The sequence below is a fragment of the Bison bison genome, unplaced genomic scaffold (assembly GCF_000754665.1).
Source record: "Bison bison bison isolate TAMUID 2011002044 unplaced genomic scaffold, Bison_UMD1.0 scf7180017847310, whole genome shotgun sequence".
Lineage (NCBI taxonomy): Eukaryota > Metazoa > Chordata > Mammalia > Artiodactyla > Bovidae > Bison > Bison bison.
The window spans coordinates 11,882-24,693 of NW_011477883.1; the positions used below are offsets into that span (position 1 = coordinate 11,882).

The 12,812-nt window shown below is 42.4% G+C and overlaps 1 protein-coding gene and 1 non-coding gene across 2 annotated transcripts; one reads left to right on the plus strand and one right to left on the minus strand.

Moving 5' to 3' along the window:
• Window positions 1–946: 946 nt before the first annotated feature.
• LOC104990592 (allergen Bos d 2-like) lies at window positions 947–3,325 on the minus strand (the record flags this gene model as incomplete). The annotated part of the gene is made up of 3 exons (XM_010842752.1): window positions 947–1,054; window positions 2,922–2,992; window positions 3,186–3,325. Coding segments are annotated over 3 exons (319 nt in total), but the record flags the coding sequence as incomplete, so codon positions are not given.
• An 8,342-nt stretch (window positions 3,326–11,667) lies between these two features.
• TRNAC-GCA lies at window positions 11,668–11,739 on the plus strand. The gene has a single exon. It is a non-coding gene; the product is annotated as a tRNA-Cys (tRNA).
• The last annotated feature ends 1,073 nt before the right edge of the window (window positions 11,740–12,812 follow it).

Below are 12,812 nucleotides of genomic sequence, written 5' to 3' on the forward strand. Positions count from 1 at the left end.
ATTTCTCCTAACTCTAACCCTTTCTGTCCACTTTGTCTGCATCCTAGAATTCCTTCCCTGGGGTTTTCTTGGTCTCCAGTCAAAGGAGTGGCTAGATATCAGCACTAACTCAATGAGCAAAAGTTTGCACAAACTCTGGGACAGAGTGGAAGATAGAGGAGCCTGGCGTGCTGCAGTCCATGAGGTCGCCAAGAGTCAGGCAGACGCTAGTGCCTGAACAACAATATTCAAACGAAGGGGGAGAAGTGATTTGAACATTCCGCAAGCACTAATCTCATCACACATGTCACTGAGGGGCAAAGCTCAGGCATTGTCATCCTCAGAGACCAGACACTCCCCCTACCCAGCCCCAACGTGGATCAGAAAGCATAAAGGGGCCAGGCAGTGACCCTGTGGGGTTGGCCGCATGGCATGTGATTCCCATGCCTGACCACATGCCTCTGAAGGATTCAATATGATCGAGTGGTTATTTGAAGAGCATCAAGTTCAGGTCTCAGGATTTATTTTAACCATCATGACAAAGAATAAACCATTTGTGGTGGAGATGAATGGATTCATGTTTGGGAACTGTGAGTCTACTAAACTCAAATTTAAACCTTGGTTCACTTTGGTTTCAGAATCTGGCCACTCCAATATGCGATATTTGACAAGAATCCCATGGACCATCCTGGAATATTTCATTGCACCTCCAGGATAAGTGTATCTAATAATTTAAAAAGCCACATGATAGGATCACCAGTGGCTACATTTCTTCAGTTTCCCATATAACAAATCTTTGGGCGCAACCCTAACTCATGTCACATGACGTCTGAGTTCTCCTGTGTGAATACATGTCTGCCCCAGTGTGCTTAATAAAATATACCGTCTGTAATGCTTCTGTCCTCAATACAAAAATACTGATTATATCAACATGACCAGCTTGCATAGAATGAGTTACAGTACGTACCGAGGGCATAAGTCAGTTTTGTGGTCTTCTCTCCATCAAAGTTTTCAGCATAGAATACCAACATGCTTTCTGATACAGGGATCAGTTGCACAGAATTTTTACCCATGACTGTGACAGAAAAACATAAATTCAAATCTCAATACAGTTAACTTCTTTCCTCTTCATTTGGGCATCTCGTATTCTTCACATGCCTTTGATGGTGACCTTTGTCTCATTGACATTCATAGTGGGTGTGTTGTAAGTAACAGTTAAAACAGCTAGTGAAGTAGGAAAGCTTTCTCCACATGACTCTCTTCTGAACATAGTAAAGACGTTCAGTTTTCTGGACTGAACAGGTTATGAATGATAGTGAAGTTGCCTATTGCAACTGTAGTAGGTTGGTGGGCCCGAACCATCTCATACCAGCTCATAAGAGCTTACTGTTAAAGATGACTATTAACTTTTCAGGAATTTTGTGACCAAATTTATAAGTACAGTCCTGATTACAAAGGTATTCTCTAAGCAAATCATGTGAAAATAAAAGTTAATAGATAAAGTTATTTCCTAGTACAGAGGGTGGTAAAAGAGCTAGAAATGAGGCGATTGCCAAATGCTAGAGATATATTCCCTGAAATGATTCTTTTTTAGTTCCTGTGGCTGCATGTCCACATTGGAAATTAAAAAACATGCAGCAGACCAAATTAGAATGCTCCATTGCACATTTTCTCCTTGAAAATCAAATATGTAGTCATTTAATCATTCAATGTTACAGCATTGATATATGAGAATTCTTTCCAGTATAGCAAACCATAGAGATACAAATCTGTGCTAGCCTTCCTTTTTTTTCTATATCATAAAAACTATTTTGAAAATTTTCTGTTACTTTATCCTCTACTTTTCTGTGGCATTTACTTTAATCAGGTTCTACTTCTTAATCAGGCTAGTAAAAACTTTTAATATTTAAAGAATTTCTTTAGTTAAAGCAATTTTGATCTTGTAAGCTTAAATAAGTGGCTTCCCAGGGTGCTCAGCTGTAAGAAATCTGCCTGCTAGTCCTGGGGATGCCTGAGATGTCCCTTTAATCCCCAGGTCAGGAATATCCCTGGAGGAGGAAATGGCAACCCCCTCCAGTATTCCTGCCTGGAGTATCCCATGAACAGAAGAACTTGTAGCCTATAGTCCATGGGGTCGTTAAGAGTCAGTTAAGACTGAGCATCTGAGCACAGACACGTGCATGTCAAATAAAAGAAAATAATTTTTTAATGGATTGTTGCAATCTTAAGTAGCTGTATACACTTCCCCATGTCTGAGGAACATGGGGCTTTTTCTCAGATGCCATCAATGGCACCTTCCAAATTGGACCTTATCCTAGTTTTCTGGTGCAGAACTAATGCCTGGAAAATGTAATGTCTTTCCCAAGGTGGCCTTTGTAATGAATAGAGAAAATAGTACACAAGTCCAGACATCTAGTTGTCTTAGATGAAGCCAAAATCATCGATCTCACCAAGGTCCATGGTTTTGGGCTTCTTTGGTGGCTCAGACGGTAAAGAATCTGCCTGCAATGCAAGAGACCTGGCTTCCCTTCTTGGGTTGGCAAGATCCCCTGGAGAAGGAAATGACTACCCACTTCTCAAGTCCCTTGGACTGCAAGGATATCAACCAGTCAGTCCTCTAGGAGACCAACCCTGAATATTCATTGGAAGGGCTGATTCTTAAGCTTAAGCTTCAACTCTTTGGCCACCTGATGGGATGAGGTGACTCACTGGAAAAGACCCTGATGAGGGAAAGATTGAGGGCTGCAGGAGAAGAGGGTGACAGAGGACGAGATGGTTGGATGGCATCACTCAATGGACATGAGTCTGAGCAAACTCCGGGACATGGTGAAGGACAGGGAAGCCTGGCATGCTTCAGTCCATGGGGTCACAAAGAGCCAGACACAACTTAGTAACTCACAAACCTGAGAAGACACACACATTGACAAAGCTTGCCTACTCACAATCTACATGGTAAACATTTCCTTCTGCTCTCTGTGCCACTACTGTGAGTAAGGTGCAACTATCGTAATGCCTGAAAGACAAACAGACAAGACATGCCTTCATCACTATCCATTCCCCAGCGCTGGAGGTCACCCTTCCATGAACAGGGTTCACACGCTCATCTTCACTTGCATCACCCCCACCGTTCACTGCCCGTTGGAGACCGAACCCCATGATAGAACTCAACAGTCTAGTTGTGTTCAGTTGGGGCAGATTGTGCTTACGTGACAATGAAAGTAATGGACATTTTTTCACAGTTGTCAATGCATTCAAATTGGCGGAAGTATGTCCGCAGGGGGCCTCCTTCCTCAATCTTCTCCTTGTTATTCGCGGCCATGTAAATGGTGTACCAGTTTCCTGTAATCTAACAAGGAAGGTTTCCATAAACCAGTCAATCTGGTTACATGTTTTTCACCAATACCCAGCACAATCTTTGCTTCTGTGTTTCCCTCAGAAGAGAAGTCAAGTCAGTCTTTTTAAGCAAAGTAGTGTTCTACCTCCTACCTTGCCGAATAATGCAATAATAATAATGCAATAATGACTGTGAAATGCAATAATGATTCATATTCAAGCAGAAAGAATTTAGAGTTCCTTGAAATAGCTAAAACAACACCATTAAAAACCATGACAGTTCATAACTCCCTAAATGATAGCATATTCGCTTTTTTTTCTTACATACAGACAAATAAGATGAAAAAAAAAATACAACAAGCAGGAAGACAGGGGTTATGTTATGCTCACATAGATATGTGTATCACAGTATGTGTGTGGTACATACACAAGCTGGTCATCCATGTAACCAAGACTGTCTCTCTCTGTCACACTCACAGAACCAAGACCTTCTCTCAGATCAGCAGAATTTGGGTACCTCTGGGGATTCCGGCTGAGCTGGAGCTTCCTGGGCAGCACAAACCAGACCCAGGAGAAGAGTCAGGAACACAGCCTTCATCTTGTGACTCTAGTGATTCTTCCTCTATAGAATCTGAGGGTTTCCCAGTTGTTGGAGAGGTTGTGAATTGTTTCCACTTTTTTATAGTATACATCTCTTGGCAGAATACATAATGATCAAACAGTAATTAATCAGAAAACCTTGGTTACAGAGATACCATCTTCTGATATCCTGGTTGGCAGCTGAGCTTTTTCCGCAATCTGTGGTTTTTATAAATGTATTAGTTTTAAGAGAAGCATAAGTAAATTTGGATGTTTGGCCTTTGGACTAGATGAGAAATCACAGCACATATGACATATTTCAAGCACAGTGATATTTATATTACTTTGTATCCTCAGATTCCAAAATGGGACAAACAGTCCTAGACACATAACCCCAAATTCTGTGTTATTCCTTTAGCATTGAAGCAGTCAGCTTAAGGTTATTTTTCAAAAATAAAGATGGTACTTTCTGATGTGGCTTAGTCACTCACTTGTGTCCGACTTTGGTCCCCATGGACTGTAGCCCACCAGGCTCCTCTTGTCCATGGGATTTCCCATGCAAGGCTATTGGATTGAGTTGCCATTTATCTCTCCAAGGGATCCTCCCGACCAGGGACTGAACCCAGGTCACCTGCATGCAGGCAGTCTCTTGTATTGCAGGCGAATTCTCTACTGACTGAGCCATGAGGGAAGCCCCTGTCTGGTGTAAGGAGACTCATATGTGGCATCTGTCCCAGGAACCGGTTATGAGGGCATTTCTCAGAGGAGTCTTTATATTTTATTTGAAATTGAAGTATCAGTTGATGTACAGTTAGTTGTCACTCAATTGTGTCCAATTCTTTGCAATCTCATCGACTGCAGTATGCCAGTCTTCGCTGTCTATCACCAACTCCCAAAGCTTGCTCAAAGGCATGTCCATCGAGTTGGTGATGCCATCCAACCATCTCATTCTCTGTCATCCACTTTTCCTCCTGCCTTCAATCTTTCCCAGCCTGAAGGTCTTTTGCATTTTTAATGGTGCGGTATGATACAGACATATCATGTTCAGTTCAGTTCAGTTCAGTCGCTCAGTCGTGTCTGACTCTGTGACCCCATGAATTGCAGCATGCCAGGCCTCCCGGAGTTCACTCAGACTCATGTCCATTGAGTCAGTGATGCCATCCAGCTATCTCATCCTCTGTCGTCCCCTTCTCCTCCTGCCCGCAATCCCTCCCAGCATCAGAGTCTTTTCCAATGAGTCAACTCTTCACATGAGGTGGCCAAAGTACTGGAGTTTCAGCTTTAGCATCATTTCTTCCAAAGAAATCCCAGGGCTGATATTCTTCAGAATGGACTGGTTGGATCTCCTTGCAGCCTAAGGGACTATCAGCAGTCTTCTCCAACACCATAGTTCAAAAGCATCAATTCTTTGGTGCTCAGCTTTCTTCACAGTCCAACTCTCACATCCATACATGACCACTGGAAAAAACCATAGCCTTGACTAGACGGACCTTTGTGGGCAAAGTAATGTCTCTGCTTTTCAATATGCTATCTAGGTTGGTCATAACTTTTCTTCCAAGGAGTAAGTGTCTTTTAATTTCATGGCTGCAATCACCATCTGCAGTGATTTTGGAGCCCCAAAAATAAAGTCTGACACTGTTTCCACTGTTGAATATATGACATATCATGTAATGATTCATAATTTTTTATGTACTCCATTTATCATTATAAGAATATTGGCTTTATTCTGTGTTGTACAATATAGTTTTGAACACTGTTGATTTTATACTGAATAGCTAATACCTCTTACTCCCCTCCTGTTACCTTACCCCAACCCCCTTTGCTCTCCACACTGCTGCTGCTAAGTTGCTTCAGTCGTGTCCGACTCTATGCAACTCCACAGACGGCAGCCCACCAGGCTCCCCCGTCCCTGGGATTCTCCAGGAAAGAACACTGCAGTGGGTTGCCATTTCCTTCTCCAATGCCATGAAAGTGAAAAGTGAAAGTGAAGTCGTGTCCAACCCTCAGTGACCCCATAAACGGCAGCCCACCAGGCTCCCCCGTCCCTGGGATTCTCCAGGCAAGAACACTGCAGTGGGTTGCCATTTCCTTCTCCAATGCCATGAAAGTGAAAAGTCTCTGTTGTGCCTGACTCTTAGTGACCCCATGGACTGCAGCCCACCAGGCTCCTCCATCCATGGGATTTTCCAGGCAAGAGTACTGGAGTGGGGTGCTATTGCCTTCTCCACTCTCCACACTAGTAACCAATAGCTGGTTGTGTGTATCTGTTGGTTTGCTGCTTTTTTATATTGACCTGTTGGATTTATTTTTTAGATTTAACATATAAGTAATATCAGGAGAAGGCAATGGCACCCCACTCCAGTACTCTTGCCTGGAAAATCCCATGGATGGAGGAACCTGGTAGGCTGAAGTCCATGGGGTCGAAAAGAGTGGGACACGACTGAGTGACTTCACTTTCACTTTTCACTTTCATGCATTTGAGAAGGAAATGGCAACCCGCTGCAGTGTTCTTGCCTGGAGAATTCCAGGGACAGGGGAGCCTGGTGGGCTGCCATCTTTGGGGTCGCACAGAGTCGGACACAGCTGAAGTGACTTAGCAGCAGCAGCAGCAGCGGCATAAGGAATATCATACAGTATTTGTCTTTCTCTGTCTAAATTCTTTCACTTAGCCTATACCCTCAATGTCCATCCAAGTTGCTACAGATGGAAAAACTTCAACTTTGTTATAGTTGTGTAGTATTCCAGTGTGTGTGTGTGTGTATACACTATGGCTTCTTTTAGTTTGGATTGTTATATGTAAATTTAATGAACTTGTTTCAACAAGAGAAAATTCTTATTTCCTTCCCTACTCAAGGATTCCTCCCAAGTTCATCTCCACAGTTTTGTTTTGCCTTGTGGATATAACCTAGTCTCACTACAGTGGGTAAGATTTCTGCCTTATTTTTAGCTTCTGATACTAAGATGTGTGTTCTTTCAGCCTTCCTCCTGAACTATTCATGCATCAGGGAACCCACATTAAAGAAATCATGGGCAACTACTCTGTAAATAATACTCAGACAGTTTGCTCTCAGGACGACACCAGCTCTGTGATGATCTTGTTAATAATAATAATTTAAAAAATGGGTGGATAATGATTTGAGATATAAAAGTACAGAGATTGAACTGAACCTCTGTAACTGAACCAAGCAAACTCCAGGAGTTGGTGATGGACAGGGAAGCCTGGTGTGCTGCAGTTCACATGATTGTAAAGAGTCAGACATGGCTGAGCGACTGAACTGAACTGAACTCTACAGCTGAAATGAAAGGTGAGTTTTTAAAACTCATTTAGTCAAAATTCAACAAAAGTTCACATATTTGAGGTGCACCGTTGATAAGCTTTGGATGAACTGAGCTGTGAAAACCTTTCCTCAATCAGCATGGTGAGCTTATCTGTCAAGTTCAGAACTATGCTCGGGCTCCTTGCTCATCCTTTCTTCTGACCCTTCTCAGTCACCTCCCACCCAGTCCTGGGAACCCCTTCTTCAGTTTTCTGGCACAATAAGTCAATTGACATACTTTAGAAGTTTCCAAAAATTGAATCTGTGGGTGTGCTTCTGGCTTCTTTCACTTAGCATGTTTATTTCAATAATTGTCTATATTATTTGTAGACTTCATTCCTATTGACCCCTGCATGGCATTATTTTGGGACTTCCCTGATAGCTTAGTTGGTAAAGAATCCACCTGCAATGCAGAGACCACAGTTTGATTACTGGGTTGGGAAGATTCCCTGCAGAAGGGATATGCTACCTGCTCCAGTATTCTTATTCTTTCCTTGTGGCTCAGGTGGTAAAGAATCTGCCTGCAATTCAGGAGGTCCTGGGTTCAATCCCTGGGTTGGGAAGATCAACCTTTTGGTCTTCCCTGATAATTCAGTTGGTAAAGTATTGTCTTGCTTGGGCACAGTGATGTGTGTGGGCTCAGTTGCTAAGTGTGTCCAACTTCTTTGAAGCCCCATGGACTATAGCCTTTGTCCATGGACAGACTCCTCTGTGGGGATTTCCCAGGGAAGAAAACTGGAGTGGGTACCATTTTCTCGTCCAGTTTGTCTTCCCAATCCAAGGATGGAACCAGTGTCTCCTGCACTGGCTGCTCCTGCTGCATCTCTTCAGTCGTGTCCGACTCTATGCGACCCCATAGACGGCAGCCCACCAGACTCCTCTGTCCCTAGAATTCTCCAGGCAAGAACACTGGAATGGGTTGCCATTTCCCTCTCCAGTGTATGAAAGTGAAAAGTGAAAGTGAATTCGCTCAGTTGTGTCCGACTCTTGTCCAGGCAAGAGTACTGGAGTGGGGTGCCATTGCCTTCTCCACCTGGCTGGGGGGTTCTTTACTCCTGAGCCAGCAAGGAAGTATGGATATATCCCGTTTTACCCATTCACATGTTGATGGATACAGGTTCACAGACAAGTCTTTATAAGAAACTGAGCCATCGTATCTCCTAGGTGTACACTTGGGGGTAGAACTACTGGATCTCAGTATGTTCTGATTTTACAGTACTGCCAACAGTCGTTGAGAGTTTCCATTGTTTCAGATCCTTGCCGGGATTCAGTGTGATCATTTGTTTTCATCTCAGATATTAAAGTAAGTGTGTGAGTGTATCTAGTTACCATCGTAACTCTCATTTCCCAAGGGAATAAAGCCATGAGACCACTTTTTACGTCTCTACTTCCTATTTGTCTATTTTCTTTGCTAAGTGTCTCTTTGAATCATCCTTTCATTATGAAGTGAATTATTTGTTTCCTTATTATGAAGGTTGGAGGTTGTTTATGCAGTCTGGGAACAAGTCCTTTTCTAGATGGAGGGACAAATATTTTTCCTCAGCCCCAGGCTTCTTTTGTACTTTCTTAAGAGTGTTCCTCAGTTTTGTAAATATTTTCATGTTGGTCTAGGCCTGATTACTAATGTAGTACCCCTGTGAATGAATCTGCCTTGGTATATTTTCTAATCAGTAACCTCTTGGTCTTTGGTCACAGAGCTTCCTCCCATGTTTTACCTCTTGAGTCTTCCTTGCTTTGAAAGTGAAAGTCACTCAGTCGTGTCCGACTCTTTGCAACCCCACAGACTATATGGTCCTTGGAATTCTCCAGCCCAGAATACTGGAGTGGATAGCCTTTCCCTTCTCCAGGGGATCTTCCCAACCCAAGGATTAAATCCAGGTCTCTGGCATTGAAGCCGGATTCTTTACCAGCTGAGCCACAAGGGAAGACCTTTCTTATTTTAGGTCTTACATGTAGGTCTATGAATCTCTCTGTTATTTCTAGAACATGAAGCAGTGAATGCATTGAATTATTTGTTTTGGGTGTGTGGATATCCCACTTTTCCAGCAACTTTAATCCATAAATGTCTTATTTTCCACTGAATTTCTTTTGTACTTTAATGTAAAATTCGATTGGGTATATGTTCCTCCTTTCCTGGCACAATTTTCGTTCTGTTTTGTCCCCGCCCCCGCCCCCCGCAACCCGCCACCATTCTTTATTTGTGTTTGAGACAGCATTTAATTAAAGACAATTAGAACATGAAGCTCATATTTCTAACCTTCAACACGTTTGTGTCAAAAGTATAAAGTGTTCATGGTTCACAATGAGTATAGGATTGCTCATCCATTTATACTAGATTATAGTATCATGTTTTTCTCCTGATTTTCCCACAAAGCTATCTAAACCAGCAGGACAATATGTTTGCTAAATTTTGAACCAAAAACAAATAATCATTGAATAAATGCTTGAGACTTGCAGAGCCCTCAACATAATCAGATACTCAGTCTCAAACATAAAGCTTTATTGACTTAAATAAGTTGTTGTTGTTTAGCCAACTAGGTAGTGTCCGACTATTGTGACACCACAGACTGTGACCCACCAGGTTCCTCTGTCCCTGGGATTTCCCAGACAAGAATACTGGAGTGGGGTTTCCATTCCCTTCTCCATGGGATCTTCCTGACCCAGGATTTGAACCCAGGTCTCCTGCATTGCAGGCAGATTCTTTCCCAACTGAGCTACAAGGTGTTTTTGTTTAGTTATAATTACCTGAAGAACTCCTGTGATTTATTGAACGATGTAATGAACAGCATGGTGACTATAATTAATATTTCACGTATACTTGCCACTCACTTAGAGCATAGCTTTTAAGTGTTCTTATCTCATTCATGTAACCCACAGACAGGGTAAATGTGTGAGGAGGTAGATACGTTTATTTACTCATTTCTTGTTAGAATCACAATGGCATTTACCCCTTGAGTATACCTCCCTACTTCTTGTTGTTCAATTGCTAATTCGTGTCCAACACTTTGCGACCCCATGGACTGCAGGGAGTCCAGGCTTCCCTGTCAATCACCAACTCCTGGAGCTTGCTCAAACTCATGTCCATTGAGTCGGTGATTCCATCCTACCATTGCCTCCTCTGTCATCCCCTTCTCCTGCCTTCAACCTTTCCCAGAATCAGGGTCCTTTCTAATGAGTCCTGCTCCTTAACTCCCTGCAAAGTTTAAGAGTTCATTGATCCACACTGATTAAACTCAATCCATAGATTGAGATTAAACTTGCCATAGATTCTTCTTTTCCAGGATTTTACATATTGTTTGCTGGAGAAGATCCTTGAAAATAATTTCTAAAGATAAAAATTTTGCAGTGGCTCCTATTTCCTGCCTGTGACTCAGTATTTAAACTGCAAACATTTCACTTAAAATTCTTCACACTTATTTTAGTGGCCTGGTTTCCCTGGTCACTCTTTTTATTGTATCTCATGATTATATTTAATAGCAACTGTATGAACCTTGCTTTCATTTAGTATGAAGTCTGTTTATACTGCAAAAACTTTGAGTAATGTCTCTTCCCGTTAGCCTTATGTGCAAAATGAAAGAGGGTTGTATCATTAAGACATGAATTTGGGTCTGTCCACCCAGCAAAATATACTCAGTCAGGATAGCTTTGTTGTCATTTAGTGAGTGCTGTAGTTTCTGGCTGCATTTCTCCTGTGACTTTCTGCCTCCTATGAATGAAATCAAACTCAGTTCTTGATTTCTTTTTCATCGGGTGCTAATAACCGAGACCTTAGAGATACAGAGATGGCAGGGTACACATGTTCCCATAGACCTTACCAGCAAAATACATTGGGGTATAGGAACCCACATAGACCCCTAAATGAAATCCTTTTTTTTTTTTCCTAAAGTAGTTTGTACTCAATGTGGAGCAGACCTTGAAACAGTTCCGTTTGCCAAGTTTCAACATGTATTTAAGGATTTCCCCCTTTTAGACCAGGGACATTGAGAGAATGACAATGGTGTTCAGATACGGCATAGGTTCAGAGAAGGACATGGAGGACTGGTGTCCCCAGTAATTAATCAGGTGCTCAGAGCAATGTAGTTGATAGTGACTGAGAGGACAGATTCTTCTGGGCCAATTAGAGACCTAAAGTGTTCTTGTTTTCCCTGTACAAAATAATGTAGGTGCTTTGCAATATGTAGTCTGAGAAATTCTTAAGTAAAGAATTCTTTACACCATATGTAAAATAGATGACTAGTGCAAATTCAGTGCATGAAGCAGGGCACCCAAAGCTGGTGTTCTGGGACAACTCAGAGGGATGAGATGGGGAGAGAGGTGGGAGGGGGGTTCAGGATGGGGAACACATGTACACCCATGGCTGATTCATGTCAATGTATGGCAAAAACCACCACAATATTGTAAGGTAATTAGCCTCTGATTAAAATAAATAAATTAAAAATAAATAAACAACACTTGGGCTTCCCTAGTGGCTCAGACGGTAAAGCGTCTGTCTGCAATGCAGGAGACCCAGGTTCGATCCCTGGGTTGGGAAGATCCGCTGGAGAAAGAAATGGCAGCCCACTCCAGTATTCTTGCCTGGAAATTCCCATGGACCGCGGAGCCTGGTAGGTTACCCTCCATGGGGTCACAAAGAGTCCGACACGACTGAGCAACTTCACTTTCACTTTCAAAATTAATTAATTAGAAAAACTAAATAATTATTTAGTACCATAACTCGTATCAAGGCTTGTGTAGTCTATTTATGAAACAATGTAGAAAATTATAAAATATAATAAGGTAGGTAAATAAAAAATACAAAGGTGAATACATTACCAAGATCGAAAAAGTAAAAAAAATGAAGAAACTATTTGGATTAAATACAGACAGACGAACAGCGTGTCTTTAATAGAAGTGTGGGTGTTTGGCCTGAAAGTTAGGTTAGCATCAGTATTTTTTGTTTTTTGTTTTTGGTTGTGTCAACTCTTAGTTGCTCCAGGGCATGCATGATGTTTGTTCTCCGACCAGGGTGGAACCCAACATTCTGCATTTTGGAAGGTGGAGTCTTAACCGCTGGACCACCAAGACAGTCCCTGTGTCAGTACTGTTGAATTTCAAGTTAAGACTCATGTAAGATTTAGTTCTTTACTCCCTGGAGATTGCTAAAAATGTTGAAGCAGGAGGTGACAAGGTGAAGCATGTTTACATGGATTCTGAATGAAGGGTGCCTTGGGCATGGTGTGAACCGTGTCTCTAAGCTCCTGGGCGACGGTGGACTTGTGTCTTGAGAATATTCACTTCTGATGCAGTAGGGGAGTGGAGTTTCATCTGAGACGTAAAGTAGCAGAAGGAAGTCACTGCTTCTGGGCTCCGTTTCTGCACCCCTACCCTGGCAGACTGACCTCAGGTTACTGTCTGCCCTGCTGAGGAAAGGTCACCACATGACTGGTGGGATCCTGGGAATGGAAGTGGGTGGAGACACACCCTTCTGGGAGCCGAGCCCTGCAGTTCTTTTCTTTGCATTGGAGTTTACTGTGATTTGATTCCTTCCTGCCTTCCTTACCTGTTTTTAGAACAGTGAAATATCCTTGATTTATGATGTTGTTAGTTTCTGCTGTGCAGCAGTGA